Source organism: Aphis gossypii, chromosome 2 (assembly GCF_020184175.1).
Source record: "Aphis gossypii isolate Hap1 chromosome 2, ASM2018417v2, whole genome shotgun sequence".
In the NCBI taxonomy this organism is placed as follows: domain Eukaryota; kingdom Metazoa; phylum Arthropoda; class Insecta; order Hemiptera; family Aphididae; genus Aphis; species Aphis gossypii.
The window spans coordinates 86,977,936-86,996,499 of NC_065531.1; the positions used below are offsets into that span (position 1 = coordinate 86,977,936).

The following is an 18,564-nucleotide window of genomic DNA, read 5'->3' on the forward strand; positions in this document are numbered from 1 at the left end:
TTTATTTCTTTGCTAAAACTTTTCATTTCCAACAAACCAAGTTTAAGTTTAGAATATAATTATGCGTAACTATACATTTTTAATAATTCTCTATTAATTGGTTTATTTTGATTGTACAAAATAATATTTATTCTATAATATTACATTAATTTGTATATGTATGTATATTACTGAATAAATTACAATACAATAAACAAGAAAGAGATAGTTCTTACCAGCTAAATAAAAAACTTGTCATGTTTTATATTTTACAAGTCTATTCATAAGACATAGTTATTATTTTTAATTTAAATTGTAAACACAGCATATTTTATTGCAACTACTAAAGCAATTCTAAATAAAGCTCAAAGAATTCTGGAAAACCATAGTTAAATATTTTTTTCACATCTACATTTATATTCTAAACGCGACTGTGGAATAAAATAAAATGACGTTTTATTAATGAATATTTTTTTTTATGAAATACAATGTATGGTCGAATGATAATTATAGTACAGTGGTCTTTCTGTTGCTGTTATGTCAAATACATGGTTTAATTCCGTAGTGCTAATAAACACGAAGCTCGACTTTTTTTTTATTCTTGTAATATATTATGTCAGTATGTTCGACAACAATAGTGGAATAACATAGTTTGGTAGTAGTTTTACCGGTTCTAAAAATAGAGTAGTGAGCAAAAATAATAAATTTATTAATCATGTTTTAAATATCTACTTGTATTTAATATTGAATAACATCTGAACATGACGAAGAATATTATTTTATCCATCAGCATAAAAATATATTGACATCGACAACGTAAGAAAATTTGATTTCAAAGTTTTAATAATAGTAGTTAAGTCAACGAAATTATATATTTATATGTTTGATATTACCACACACGTTTAACGATATTTTTTTAGATGTAGACTGAAAAAAAAATGTTTATTTAATAATTTTATTTTAAAACAAAATATAAATATTGCATACAAAAGTGTGGTATAAATTAAAATTATCTTTATAATTGATGTTATTAGATATAAGTATAGAACTTTGTTTATGTTGTATATAATTCTTATCAATTCGAAGCACTGAAAAAACTTACTAATGTTCATGTTCATTCTCACGAAATTCTAAACGATAACTTCAGTAGCTCTTTCCATCTCCACTTCTTGAAGTTCATCTCTACTGTTTCTGAATTTATCTTTGACATTAATTTAGTCACGAGAGCGTTGTTCATTAATGCTATCTTTATATTGTTATATTCAATAAAGTTTTGTTGAGTATGTTTGGATTTTGTATGATGCACACTTTCACCGTGTTTTGTTATTCTTGTGGTCAATGAAAATGGTCCCCCCCCCCAAAAAAAAATGAAATAAAACAAATTTAAATATATTATAATACAATATAATGTTAATCTAGTCATAAACTGTTGTTGTTTCAGCTGTTTTTAAGGTTGAAAACGGATCTTCAAAAACCAATCAACGCTTATTATTTCAAAATCTATTAAAGTTTTTGGATAATAAGTGTTGTTTTAAAAATTATTCATTATATCTCATTTATCAAATATCGTTAGGTTATTGTCAATAAAGAATTTGTTCATTCAATAAATTATATCAACGCATAGATAGTATATAATTATTTAGAAATTAATAATGTTATCTTTAAATTTATTGGATGAAAAAAAAACAAGATAAAAATGTCTTGCCAGTTAAATAAATTAAACATAATAATTCTAAATGTGCTGTACCTAAATTGCCTATCTATAGTGCCGTGTCTAAATAAATCTTTGTGAATAATTTTGGGTATGGCGAAGTATTTAGGTATTATTTGAGTTAAAAATAACTATTAAAATTGTGATTACATTATCATCATATTATAAAAGGGTAATAATTTCAATGAACAGGTTGATGGTTCATAAAATAGTATACTTATACACATTATATAAATATAAATATCTAACATTTAATTACCTTAATTTTAGCAATACTTATGTACTTATTTGTTATAATTTTTAGTCCAAGTCAATAAACCACTAAATATAGTTTTTGTTTCTATTAAAACAGAAATTAATTACTATAATATATTATTGCAATGTTTAATGCTATTTTTGCATTGCTATTCCTTTGACTTTTATCAAATTTTGTATCAACCTTCGAAAAACATAGACACTTATGTGTAATTTGCGCAGGCATAATATATATATAAATAAGTATACGTATTCATATTTAAAACATATTATATGTATTTATTGTTATACGTTAACTAATATAAACCTCAAATTGCATCACTAGATGGCAGACCACATACTGTGTAGCAAAATAAATTATTTGCTTAATTCAAACATTAAGTACCTATCGCCAGATGCTATTTATTTTATATTATCTACAATTTTTAAATTTTAAATAGATGATCAAACAAATTAAAAACAATATTTTAAATTAATATTTTATGAATTATAAATTTGTAAACGGCTGTTAAAAATAAAGTAGTATTTTTTGAAGATAAACATTTATATATTGACAAATTGTTCAATATTCACAAATATGCGTACATTAAAAGTAACTTATTACTCAAGTTTGAGTATAATATTAATCAACCATAAAAATATCATATCACTTAATATACAATAAATATTACACATCATTTTTATAAATATCAACATGTCTTCTTGTAGTTATTTCATTTAATATATTTAGGACTTATGGTACCTAAAAAAATGCAATTAATTATTATCGTAATGTTTTTGTTTTATCAAATGTACTTTAAATACTAAAAAAAACCTGTAGGTATACTATTATATTATGTATAATATAATTTCCACTGCACTAAAAATTTTGAATTATGTTATGTTTTTGGTAGTCAATGTTATTTGAATAATAATATAATAACAAAAATAATATAAAATAAATAATTTTTTTTCTATTTATAATTGATAAAAAATTTCAACTAAACAAGTTTTTGAGTCTAAATTAACTAGTATAAATATTGTTTATTAATTTTTATAAAATTAATTTTATTTTTATTTGATATTTTTGTTTGGTTGCCATAGAATAGAAATAATTTGGTCAGAAAAAATGTTGTATCCACCTATCCACCTCATAAACTTGTATTTATTTAAAGAAAAATCTATCATTTATACAACTCGGTAGTTATGTTTTTCAACGTTAAGTTTGGTCACATGGTTTTATTTACTTAAAAATATCAAGTTTTAACATATATCTATATATAATACTTATATAAATATATAGGTATATATTTATTTTTCAAATAATTACATTGGACGATTCTTTTATCGAACATCACTCATTATTTCAAAACCTATTAACGGTAATTAATATTTTTAAAACATTTTTTTTATGCACTTAATTTACAATTGAAATAAGACAAAATTTAAAAATATATGTAGGTATATATTTTAATATTTTTATCGTTATAATTTTTTAAGTTTTTTTTAAATTTATATTTCTAAGTAGAATATCATTCAGAATATCTTTCGATATGTACATCATATTCAATATTTGGACGAGTAGTTTTTGAATTATAAGTATTTATAGTTTTAGTTAGTGAAGTACATTAATACAAGAATACCCTACAAAATGTTGGTTTTCTACAATGGTTTCTAACATCTTTTATTCAATACCTCTTTTTTCAAAAATCTTGCGCCTCTTTCTAAATTTGAAAATATTGATTATAGATATAATATAATTAAATAAATACAAATTTTACTTCGTTATGACTGTTTATGCCTCCTCAGCAACGTTAATACGCCGCTCCTCCCAGGTCGAGTTAGGTTAACATTAAATAGTTAACATTGCTTAACTACTCTACTAATATAGATAATACGTGTATTTAAATTTAGTAAAGTATAGTACAACTTTTATTATAAATTATAATTTCTATTATTGTTCTGGTTTCTTTTATATTAATAATATAATAGTCCAACGAGATTATTTTACCGTTTGATACTAATTTGTACAGTTATTTTTTTTTATAGGTACTTTTAGTCGTTAATATTTTATTTCTTTGTTGAAAAAGTTATAAACCATTAAAAAATTATGAAAAATTATATAATAATATTTATGATACCACGATCAAAGGGTCACCAAATAAGTCATAGGTACTTAAAAAGCTATAAATTACCTATACATTATGTTGTTATTATAGTCATGAACAATTATTGTACAATAATCTATTTTTATCTGGTAATTTCTTCTAAATTTGCAAGTCATACATCAAACAAATAATTTATCTGATTTATATATATTTTTTTTTCTGTTTGTTTATTATAACTTTTTTACATACATTTAATTAAATGTATCTATAATGTACATAAAATTAGGTTTAAACAGTATATTTCACTATTTTCAAATCATATTACCACTATTGTGTTATTTGCATTGAATATAATATTCTTCAGATTACAAATAAACGTTTGAAAATTTTTTGGTTTTGTACAAGACAATAATAATAAACAATAAACAATAATAGCGATGTTTTAATAGGCATCTACCTAATACGTGCAAAGGTTCTATGTAAATATCCCGATGATGTTCAAAACATTTACAAACATCAGACCGTTTTTCGAATGACTCTTGTGGTCTTTCTTAGTAGGTATATATAATGCAGTAAAATAGTTTATTATTATGCATTTATGTATATATTTATATTGATGACTCTGTGGCACACGGTAGCTGGTATTATAGGTAGGTACTTGAAAATGTTTATTGCTTTTTAACATAAATAAGTTCGTGTTGACGAACTAGTACAGCTAGTAAACAAATGTACAGATCTATTTATTTTACGCGTGTGTGTGTGTGCACGCGTCAATCGCATTTTGTACGATATATAAATTGTAATTTTCCACCGCTTTAAAGCATCTATAATGAATTACAACATAATGTAGTATAGTATATTATAATATACTATAATGCACGCTCTAGTATATAATTTACTCGATACTTAATGTTAAAACGGTATACCATCGTTTGTTATTAATTTTAACTAAATTTATCGAGTTCTTAGAGTGAACGAAGAAAAAGTATATTTTATACACTTCTTGTATAAATATATATATATATCATACTTAGTAGATTTTTTTTTTTTAACGAAATTGATTACAACAAAATTTTGTCGATTTAACTATTATTTTTCAAGCTTCCTTTATATTTCTATAAGATTGTGATGTACTCATATAATTATATTATACATTATATGTATACCTACTACCTACTGAATATCATAATAAATGAATATATTTTTTTGATTAATAATATCAATTAAATTGAAACAATTTTTCGGTTTCTTAATATTCGTATTAATTGATTTATAGTGTGTTCTCCTATTAAATTTATAATATATGTATATGATTATACTTGATGAATTAATACGATAACAGCCAAGTTTATTAAATTTCACAGCTTAATTACAAAGAAATCGAAAATAACAAAATGTTGTTCCTTATACGAATACTAGTTGTTTTACCAAACCCTAAATCGATTCGTGTGCAAATACTAAACTGTGTTTTAATAATCTAATATAAAAATAAACAGAATATAGTATTTATAATTGCAGTGGTACCATATTTTATTGTATAGTGGGAATATTTTTTAGTAAGCACTCGTTTTGAAGCAAAATACTTTTAAAAAAATGTCAAAAGATATTACTATTTTATACAATGATTGTTCACTGTATAAATAGAATCACATTATTATATGCATAAACAGATCTACAGTGGTATCTGAGACACGATGTCTCTTAGGAGCTTAAGAACTCACACAACTATTTGAATACTGTTTAATAAAAATAAACAATTCAATCGCTACAATATTTACACAATTACACTTCTTAGATTTATGAATTGGCAATCCTAAAAATAAAAATTTAGATAAACAGATAAAAAAAAAATACAATAATTGTGACTCTCAGACTAGATGATAATAGTTTTCCGAGATCTCTTTTCAAAAATATTAATTTAAATTTAATTATAATATTTTGAAGGGGACAAACGTGGTAAAACAGTATATTTTACTTAAATAAATTACAACAAGAAGGGCCATGACTGTGAAACCCCCTGTTTTGGGCCTTATTTTTATCAAGCCGACCTAAAGGGATGGGATAGAGGAAGGGTTGATGGGTTGCTTTGATTGCCTTTCACGGTACATTCCACTGAGATAGTCGACAACTGATTTAATCGGTGCCAACGGATATACCACGATTGTGAGCATTCACCGAGTAGTAGAAAAAGAAGAACGCCAAAAACATTACGAACGCCGACGGAAACGTGAACCGGGCCACCATGTCGATCGTCTTGGCCAAATGGACTGGGTCAGTCGATTTCGTCGAGATCTTTTCACTCTAAAATCGTAAAAAAAATTAAACATTATTTTGTATTACTTATGTATAAATTCCACTGAAATAGAATAATAAAAATACAGTATTAATACGTCACCAGTCGGATGATATTACAACATGTCAGATATGCTACACGCGATCAAGGTTATAATAGTATGCAGTAAAATATTACTATACGTAAATGTAATTGTTTTACACTTTATTAATAGAACATATTATTTTTGAGTATTTCAAGAATGATGCGAAACAAAAACACGTAATATATAATATTGTTGCCATATTAATTGTTTCATTGTCACCATATTATTTAATAACAATTAAGTTATTTATATTTTATTTATTTGTTTTTGGTTTTTGTGCTACCTCACAATTCAAATAAAATCATACAATCAGTGCCCAGCTAGGTTAGATTATATAGATTATAAATTAGGTTATTTCTTTCGCGGGCATAGTTTATAGGTACTCTATAATTAATAAATCGGTAAAATTTACTAGGTACTAATAATAGTTACTATGTACAAATAAAAACCTTAAGAATGATCATAAGTGACAATAAGTTATTATTTATACTAGATTAAATATAAATAGACAGAGGTTTTAATTAGCTAGTTTACATTTTTTTTAAATGTCTTTGAAACAGTAAAACATAATTATAAACATTTTCAAATGCCCCATGAATATTTTTGAATTACAATAAAATAACTTAAATAACCATTATTATTTATTTAAATAAGTAACTATCTAATTTCATTAATATTTGAACTTGAATATTTCTAAAATAAATTCATCCGTATTGTATAATTAAATAAATTACAATAACAAGAATTTAATATGCGGGATCATGTTTTCAATTTTAAAGCTTTTTAACATGAGACAGCATTAAGTTTAAAATATTTTAAAAATTTCATAGATTATAGAAAATGATAATTTAAACAATAATCGAATGTTTCAAAGTTTCAATGATAAATACTTTTTAAATTAAAACAAAACAACAAAATAAATAAAACAGTTTAATGAGGAATCTTTATGTTATGATTAAAAATCCAATGTTGTCAAAATTTAAACTTGAAACATTTATAAAAAGTTATAGATTGAATCAAATTTAATCATAATTTTTTTTTAAAATACCTATAAACAACTTATGAGTACATAATATTGTATTAGATTTTAATTCATTTTTTTATATAAACATAAGTGCATTTATAAAGAAAAGTCTAATAAAAATTGTAAATTTAAATTATTTAAAGAAAATAGTATTTTATTGTTTTAACCACATGCGGTTATGTTTTTTACTCATTTCATGATTATTTTTCACTAACAAATATAGTGATGACGATTTATTTTTATTTTTTTAATATCGTTGTTGCACTGTTTGTGATACCGATTTTTTAATAATGTTTTCCTGTGATACGGACTCCGCTTTGTAGTTTATGCATAATTCTATTATAGGTGATTTAGATGTGATATATTATTGTTATAGGGTAGGTACTATTGTTTACTATCAATGCGAGTTTACGTTTTAACGACTAGTTTTTTACCATTTATGATTATTATGATGGTGAAAAGTCGTTTATTATCATTATAAATATTTGATTTTTAAAAGATAACTGTGTTATTTTTATGTCCAGCATTATATTTGAAACCAAGATTAATGAACCTCCCAGAGAGTTGTTTTAAATTGTTATCATATTTTAGTTATTAAAATATTTTATCTAACTAATGACTTTGGGTCATCTAAAGGATATCCTGAGAAACAAAACAAAAAAACCGTCTAAAGTGTCGTTAGGTTTTATTTTACGACATTTGATGGCTAAATTTAAATTTTTTTTAGTGAATTAATCATACTAATCTTGTACTATTATAAAAACATCGATCCTAATAAACGATATTAAGTATTTTAAACTGAAAAAAATGTTATATTTTTCATTTTTTTTTTAATATTATTTTTTCTATACTCCAATAGTATGAAAAACTTACCGTTTTTGGAAGAACATCTATTAGGAGCGAATGTGAACATACATTTTGAGCGCATTCTGGGCATTTAATTTCTTTGGAACTCTTCTAAAACAAATAAAAATAAAATATTTACTTACATTTTATTAATTTATAGTTTATTACGCGTTTTTAATTTGTAATTTAATGTTTTAGTTTTTCATTAGCTTTTTAGTTTAAAATGTTTTTTTTTTTTTAGTTTCTGATAATTTCGATGTTTATATTAGTTATTTATATTTTTATTTATATACACTCATGTAGAATTATAATTAACAATAATAATTATAGTACATAATACTGTTCAAACAAAACAAAACGTGTGTATAAATAATTTTGTTGAAATATACATGGTATATGGTATTGACTGCAATATATTATGCATCATATAGTTTGGACATTTGCATTGTGAATAAAATATAAATTCTGCTCTATATTATAATACACGTACAATTGCTAGCAGGCAGTATATTATTGAACGAATGAACTTATGCACGGATTTTCAACGTCAGCATGGTGTAGGTATGGGTTCCATTAAACCTGAATGTTTCATGATGATACGAAAACCGCAAACGGTTGGCCATGTAGCAAGGTAGCCTATAATATAGGTTTTAGGTACCTAATAAAACTGTCATTTGTTGCGGTATTATGCTGTTTCCTTTAAATGCACGATAAAATTGATACCGCTTAAATACCTTTTTATAATGTAATATAGAAGAAACAAACTGCAACAATAGAGTCAAATGAAATTTAATTTTAGTATGCCAGCATCTTCAACTACGTTATTATAAGTTGTAACCAATATCTTTACAACTAATAATTTTTCAACTGTGTCTTGCACGAAAAGATCAATAAACGATAACTAATGGTGTAACTATATTGTATGTAATAACTAGTAGTTATTAAAGTTATTTTTTATTGTTATCTTGTCTGTTTTGACTGTTGAACCAAAAAAATAAATATATATAATATAATATATATATATCTGATAATATACTGCTTGCATAATCATAAGAGAGTCTTACGGGCAATGCCAAACTTAATGGCTATAATATAACCTGACTAACTCACTGACTGATAAACGTAGAGCCTGAACAAATAGATAGAGGCTTGAAATTTACACAGTACATTCATATCACAAATTTAGTGTACAATAAGAAAGAATTTTACGAAATTCGCATTTTAAAGTAGTGCTTGAACAATTTTTTTGAGATTCAAAATGGTTAATAAAAATACCTAAATTTTGAACACCGTTTAATCGAATATTAAATAACAAATTAAATAAAGTTTAAGTCATATAATAGAATTGTAATTTTAAATGGGTAACGAAGTGCACGGGATCAGCTAGTGTATTATAATATCATTTATAATATTTATTGAAACAAAAATAATAAATAATTCAATGCCCTTCTGTACAGTGTGTATAGTAATCGACCTACAATGAGAGCTTTCTATGAAACTGTAGTTGCTTAGTGTTGGCAAATATAATTAAAACAAAATCACTTTTATTTTGGTAGATTAAATATCAAACGAACGAAATTTTATAAAAATACTGTAAAATGATAGGTATGCATTACATTTTATACCGATAAATATAAGGGATCAATGAATCACACTTTTTGACAAGTGCTACAATAATCAATCTCACTACGTGATTGACATTCTCAAATGAATTATTTTTCTTGTTAAATAAATTATTGATGTTACTGAATTATACAACAATATCCGATTACGCTTCGGAGTGCCACCATTTACGTCATAGATCATATGTATATGTGGTATATGTGGAGGTGAAATTATAGTCTTTAAAATAGCGAATCTAAAACTTTGTATTATACCTATTTGGTATAATTTGGTATTCGATTTGTACGGTTTGAATACAATAGACGTTTTCAGAAAAAATAAAATTGTATGAAGAATAATATTGTAAAATAGCATCAGTATATAATTACCAGTTTTTTCCACATTGTTTATCTATTAACATATTATTACAATTAAATTATTTTTAATTGTACAAACAATTTCATTTGAATTTATCTAAACGAATCACACATAAGTAATAAACATGATAACATGCAAGACATGCATCTGCATTGACTTGAATAATTTTGTTAAACACATACTTTTATCATTCGTGTATTTTTCTTAGAAATGTTCTTTAAAGGTTCTGAGAAATACTTTAAAAAACTTATATATTAAATCATAAAATGTATATTATAATTTTGACTGTATATTGAAACTTTTGAAAGCAACTAAAAATTGGCATATAGATTCGATCTGTTTGTCTTTTATCCAACTGTCAGTGATTATTGTTTATTGTTCATCAGAATCATCTGCATAAATAATCCTCATATATTCGTACATGTTCTATGTAATATTATATTAAACTAACATAAAATTCGGTATCTTCACTTCTGTCATTAATATTAAATAAGCAATAGTATAATAGAAGAAAATATAGTTCTTGGATAGTCTTCGTTGTTAGTATTCAAAGTTTGATGACCCTTCCTCGACGACTTATTACAAACTCCCGAATTGATACATAATTTTGATATTGAATTAAATTAAATTAAACGTCTGCCATGCACAAACACGGTTATTTACGCACACGCACGCGCAATACATAATCTATGTATATAATATATTAAGCTGTAATTCAGAAGGTACCTACGTATTTTCGTCTGAAAGGGACTGATTCTGGAATGGGTTAATCGGGTCAACGAGTTTCTGTGACAGTCACACACATACAAATACACACAGCACATCAGTCGTCTGTGTGTTGTGTGTATCTATATAATATGTAATAATAGTTAATCCGCGTACGTTCCAGCTAGAGAAATTGAGCTGAAAATTATCGGTTTACCAAATCGTCGAAATGTTCCGAAAATACAATTACCACATACACATATTATTGTTCGTCGCCGAATTTGGAATATAGACTAATGTTTAATGCATTCCGGTCTACGTATGTCGAAAGGAACATTCTATTATATAGTATACATAGGTACGGTACTGTTTGTATACCTATTCGTAAAACGATGAATATTATAATATCATTACATATTATATAATATGAGAGAATAATATTGTATGGATTTTCTGATTTTCTCGGCGTGTTAAAAATTAGACTGTTTCATTGCGTCAAATATGTATTTATATATATATAGGTGTACGTGTCGATACGATTGAATTAATAATATTATATTAAAGCTCATTATTCTGAACGTTTACTATGAATGACCATTAAACCATATTGTTTATTAATTAGTAAATAATTTAAAGTTTCGGAAAGAAAGATCAGTGGTGTGGTTATTATCAGGGATGATGATTCATGTAAAAACAAAAATTATTTTCAGTGGTTGCCAAAAAAAATATAAATAATCATAGTTCAAATTGGTTCACAAAAATATTGAAAAATTTTTCACATAAGTAGATAAATTTGAAATTAAACTTAATACTTAAATGTACGTTTTTCAATATCTTAACGACGAAACTTTAATGAAACGTTGATTATTTATGTCCATATTTGTAAATCAATCATATTACTTTAAAAAATATGTTTTAAAACAGAAGTCATAAAATCATAACAAATAAATGACCTGTTAATCACACTGGTTTTTAAATGTAAATATGCATGTTATAATTTTCTGGGTGTTTTATATTATGTTGTATAGTTATGCCAAGTTCACGTACAATTTCCATCATTGTAATAATACCTGCCTGTCTCACCAATGGGGACAGTGCGATCGTTATATTATTATAGCCGACCGTACACTCAACTGTAAACCTACCGAGGTACTTGATGATAACAACCATAACATCATCATCATCATCATCATCATCTGATCATCGCCATTACAATTGTGTAGACAACTTAACTACGCCACCATTTGTTGTTGTATATTCCACGCGTAAAACGGAATCGTCTTGCAATTTATTATAATAATAATAATGTAGGTACGCGTCATATTTTAGTTTATTTAAGGATCACACGGTTTCACTGCTGCAAGCTTATTTTAATCATGTAAATTTTTTTACTAACGAGATCTAGTCACATCGATAGTGTGAAGTGAAATTCTCGGAAAACTTAACGCAACATATAAATAATAATGTATAGCGATTAGAGACAACAGATATTCTTATGGAATATATTAATTCTATCGTCATTAAAAGCGTTACGTGGAACTATGAATACCATTTATTAATTTGATTTTACCGACATCTCGTTAAATATAAACCTAATCTAACCGTGACGACATAATTGCTATAATATAATATATATATTTTCTTATTAAGCAGTCCTCCCTATATATAAAACCAAAAACACAATAATTTGTTGAGTTCCTACACTTGTGTACTTCCACGGATAGTCGGTAAAATTTTTGAGTGAACACGATTGCGCACGTTTTACTATTATGTAATATTTATTTATGTAACACCTTTACTATTCTGTATTCATAATATAATTGACCATCTTAATTTGAAGATATAATTTTCATTAGCATGATTGATTGATTAGTATTAAATAAATAAATAAATATTATTTACAATATATACATTAGTTTATTAAAAAGTAAGAAAAAAAATATGAAAATGAAAACACACATTCTTGGAACTTCAGCGGTAGGAAAATTGTTCTACTATTATACTCATGTTCATTGTTCATTCCAAATCCAACATAATATAAACAGGTTTTATTTTTAGGCAGGTTTGTTTTTTAAATAAGTGAAAAACTGAAAGATTTTTACAATTTAGTGAAAACTTCTTTCAATAAATTTTATTTTATTACTAACTAGTTACACTATTAATAACATTTTGACGTGTTTATTTTTTTTAGCAAAATATAGTTTACTTAATTTATATTGTTAGGCATCTACTTCATAGTTAAAAAATATTTCTTAATGTTGTTCATTGTATATGAATTAAAAATTATAATAACATTTAATACAAAAAAAAAAATAACAATTTATTAGACTATTTATTATTTATCTAGGTATAAAAATACTTCAATAAAATTAATAATTATTAAAACAATTATACGAGTTTATTTCCTGGAGAAAATTTTTTCTTCAGAATTTTTCTTATACTTGGTTTTATTTTCTCTTGAGTTTTTTTTAGGGTCTTTTCTGTAATTCGCTTACACGTACTATCTACTAATCAATAAATTATATTAAAATCAAACAGTTATACGCATATTTATTTAGTGTTTATATAAGAAATTGAATGTAGGTACTGCGACAGTCGGCCGTCCGCGTTTTCGTGTAGCTTAGAATGAAAAGAAAAACCGAATATTTGCAATTAATAAAAATCAATATGAATTATGTTTAACCTCTGCGCTTGCATTAAACATAGTGTTTTTCATAGTTTTTAAATCAATATCGTTTTTGTTATTATTATTACTACTATCATGAGCATTATCGTCATCATTCGTAGATACATTTATTTTTATTGTTAGTACTCAGCAGGGTGTGTCCATTCACAGGTCATTTCTAATATTATTTAAAACAAACTAAAAGTCCACGAGTAAAATTCACATAGGGTGGTTTATAATTAAAAATATTATCGTTCAACTGCATTGATTATCTGTACACCAAATAACTAATTATTACTTTCTACTGCTTCATTTAATTTGGTACCGTGATTTTTTTTTCCAATACCTAGCTTATAATAATTAGTACCTTTGCAATATACCTAATAATCCAATTCCAGTACAAAAAAAAAAAGTTCCACATAATAAAATGTTGTCGAAAATTAAATTACCAATATCTAATAATAGTAATCTAATAGTAGTTTACTATTGATTCAAGCAATCGTTTCATATTTTAAATTGTTTTTTTTTCTAATAATTTAAAAACAAAAACTTTATTTTTAGTTTTTATTGTGGTGTAATATTATAATAAGCGATGGAAATAGTATGCACTTAAAAATATTTATTTTTCACTGATCATTCAATTATATTCAACATTATTAATTGTGTCTTGTGTCATATTATTAATATTATAGTATTAGAGTTATGCACTTACGACCTATCTACCAACAATACTGCACTGAAACACTAACATTTTTATTCGTATCTTTGATATTACCTATTTTAAGAGCCAATTCAGAAAAGTTCGTAATATGATATACACTTCGATACCTAGTGTAATAATATTATTATAACTTAACTGAACTAGTGAGATTAGTGACCAGAGCAAACGAGGAAAATCCCCCTAGTAATATAATAATTAATATAAAATATGAAACTGTAAACAAAATGATTCATGGACATAATTCAATTATAGTCTTAGAGGGTTTTTAATTTTACCTAATAGTTTTTTTTATTATAGTAGTTTAGTTATTTCAATATCAATGTACAGAATTTATACTCTACAAATGTTATTCATTGAAATTTACTTAATTCTTTAATATAATATAAAAACTATAGATGTCATATTTTTTAACTCCAATTATTTATAAGTTATAGAAATCATTTTATATTCAAAGACTTATCACAGATTATGAAAAAACACGCAGAGACGGTTCTTGGATATTCGATCAAACGTCATAATACTGGATTGTGAAGAAATCCATTGGCACCAGACTGTCGGGCGCGATTCGAGGGACAGGACATAGCAGTTTTGGCTAACTTGCACTGTTATAATCATATTATTATTGCATGTTTTTTCGACAACGATTTACACGGCAAGTTGGAGCGGCGTTTTTGAGTATATGATCAAATACTGTACATGCGTTTATGTACAAGTCAGTTGCGGCTCCACGTAGGTACAACGTTATCGCGAAATCCACTAGCACGCTATGCACTTGTAATTGTATGCCTTTTTTCAAACCAGTGCGTGCATGGTCCGCTACTGAATTTAAAATCTAGAATTTGATTACCACGGGTAATATTATGATATTTTGATTTTGTGAAAACATTCACGTGTCCAAAAAACATTTGCATACCCTGCCATAGGACACAGATTACTTTGAATTTTTCTATTGTGAAATGAAAAAATTAAATCGTGAATCATAAATCATAATATTATACGCACCCACAATTTGTATAATACTTGTAGTGTTATTAGTTATTATGCGGTTACGGTGAATTATACATTTCATATCAAGTCATCGTTTACATTTAATATTTATTCATGTTTTTCCAACGCAGCGCTAGAACTGTTTTACTTCACTTATTGGTGAATAAAATAAAATTTTATATCTATTAATTCTATATAAATAAACTCTATATAACTATAACTATATTATATAGTTACTAAAAATAGTTTACTGAAATTTATTCGAAAAAAATATATCATAGAAAAGTTATAATGTAAGTAAATTTGTATACAAATTTAAATTTAGACCATTAAAACATTTTTTAAGAGATATTGTTCAAAATATTTCATTTTTTATATTCTTAATAATTTAGTATAGAATTAAAATTTTTTAAGCTTTATTATTGAGTATTTTCTAATATTTAATATTTTGTTTTCTATAAACCATGTTATTATACTTGGCTTTAAATATATAATTATACCTAATATTATTTTAAGTTTAAATTGTTTATCAATTATATTAAATTATATGTAAGATATTTAGGTACTGCAAAAAATATTGAATTTTGGTATTTGTTAACAATAAATTATTTATCATTATTTATTAGTATTAAAACATATATTCAAGCTAATTTATAATTATTATTAATTTGATATGTACTTTATTTATGTACAAATTATATAATTTAAAATAAATTAAATACAATGCACATTATAAGTTATTATTATTGAGCTCAAAAGCCATGCACTTAATTTTTCTTGGATACAATTTTTGATTATTGTCATAGAGTCACTAAAAATATTGGTGACTTTATTATAATATATATCAATATATCATATATGGGTCATATGATAATATTGTATGCTGTGAATACAAACCATCGTTCACTGCAGTGGTTTAATCCCGAAGGCTAAGTATCATAAAATGGCAAATGATTCATAAAACAAAACACGTTTCCTTACTCGAATTTCGTTTCCATGACAACTTTTGTGTAATATTTTTCAAGAATTCAAGTTTGATTATTGTATGTCTTAAAATATTATTATTAGTATGTATACTGTATGGAAAAATATGCAATTTATTCTTTTTGTAATTTTTTTCTGATGTAAGGCATTTCCAAATTTTGTTTACAAAATAGTTATAATTTATATTGGAGAATAAAAGGACTATGTTAATTTAGATAAATGAACATATTTTGATTTGTTTATAACATTCACTGTAAATTTGGATTGAATAATATAATATTTAATTCAACAGTCGAAAAAAAAATCACAGACATATAAATAAATATATTTATTTATGAAGTCGAACATTATCTACAACTACAGAAAAATTGTAGGTACATATAATTAATTTAAAAATATAAAACAATATATTCGATTAAATACAAAGAAACTACTAAAATCTGACTAACAAAGATACTCTCAGGGAAGAACACAAGATGAATTGAAATAATTTATGTTTATTTTTATGACATAATTTATTACATTATAATATAATCGTAGAATTTTTTAAAAAGGTAATTGTTACAGTTTCGCATTGAATTACACATATTCAACTTTGTATAGATATTTATACTTAATAGTTCAATATTGTGCAAAATAACTTAACTATAATAGTGTTATTATGTACTAAATAAATTATATTATGTTGATTGAAAGTAACTTGTTGAACATTATTATTTTTTTTTTTTTAATTATTATCGATTTTATATTTTTAGTGAATATAAAAAAAAGGAATTCATAAAGTATGTATTAGTTACTCATTTCATATTTGTACTAAAAAAAAAATATCTTAGTATTTATTATTTGAACTATCTTGAAAATTCTATTTAAAATACGTCATATAGGGAATAGAGATGTGTTGTCGATTTCTTGCTAAAAAATAAACTACCACATTTTTCGTTAAAAAGAATTTACAGTATTTAAATGCTCATAACTTGCTCCAAATTTGTTTTAATTAAAGAATACACGAGGAACTGAGTCAACATATTGCAGGTGCAATGTTCTGCTAATTAAAAATAAACCAAATACAACCAAATACTAATGAAATCTGAATTTTATATTTTCGGTATAAAATATAATTACTTTATATGACACTTTTTACTATAATCAACCTACAAAAACAAATGTTAGAAAATATGAAATATAATACAAAATCGTTTTATTTATTCATACAAATTCGTCCCGTGGGAGTCATAATATTTTTTTCATACGTTCAGAAATTATTCATAATCTAAAATTATAATTTAAAGTAATCGACGCAGTTGAATTACATATTATGTTTTTAGAAATTATTTATAATTTATTTTTTTTCTCAGGAAAATGGTTTAGTTTTTCATTAAAAAAAAACTATTAATAGAATAATTGTATTGCCAATAGCTAATAGTGATGCTCTATTACTCTGTTACTTTGAAACAGGTACGTAATTGCGCTTAAAATTTAAATTCTGAAAAAAAAACGCAAAAGTTTTAAAAGTTTTAAATCTGAATAACGATAAACACAAAAGTTGAATGACGTTTAAATTCTGAATAACGATGAACGTAACGTTTTTATTCAGAATAACGTAAAACGAATTTTTTTTCAAATTCAAGCCCTGGTTCAAATACTTAATATTATTATGATTTATGACTTATGATCGATTATAATGAAATTAAACTGTAAAAATAATAATTAATTGAAGATTTCTGACAATGAGTGTTAAACTGCTACATACATTAGCTTTTGAAATTTATAAAGTGAAATTTGTTTTTTTACAACTGTTATGTTTTAAGCTAAGGTAAATAAAAAAAATTTCAAAATTTTATGCTCGATAAGTTACGATAAACATGTAACTTTATTGCTTTATTTTTATATAATACTGACAAACTAAAAAACTGTACAATAATATTAAAAAAACAAGGTATTTAAATTCGTTATTAATTTTTATCCAGTTCAATTCCATTATCATTTCAAGATGTCGTAAGAATTGATAAAAAAAACTGTAGAACTTTTCTCTCTTAATATATTCTAATTATCTATATTATAGTGTTGAGTAAATCACAGCACCCATACTTAAAGTTATTTTACTGTAATTTTAGTTTTTGCTTCTAAACTAATATAAAATAATAATGTGATGCCATACATTTACTATTTACACCTATAATTGGGGTAATAAATGCCTATTTTGCGTCATACCTACAAAACAAAGCTCAAAAGCAACATCATG

At 24.6% G+C, this 18,564-nt stretch overlaps 1 protein-coding gene across 1 annotated transcript in view; it reads right to left on the reverse strand.

Annotated features, from left to right (window-relative positions):
* Positions 1 to 5,758: 5,758 nt before the first annotated feature.
* Positions 5,759 to 18,564, reverse strand: part of LOC114119267 (glutamate-gated chloride channel-like) — a 59,673-nt gene continuing 46,867 nt past the window's right edge. The window contains exons 10-11 of the mRNA XM_027980776.2: positions 8,308 to 8,391; positions 5,759 to 6,333 (exon numbers count right to left, since the gene is read on the reverse strand). Coding sequence (XP_027836577.1) covers positions 6,166 to 6,333; positions 8,308 to 8,391 — 252 coding nt within the window. The 3' untranslated portion in view covers positions 5,759 to 6,165. The remainder of the gene's footprint in view (positions 6,334 to 8,307; positions 8,392 to 18,564) is intronic.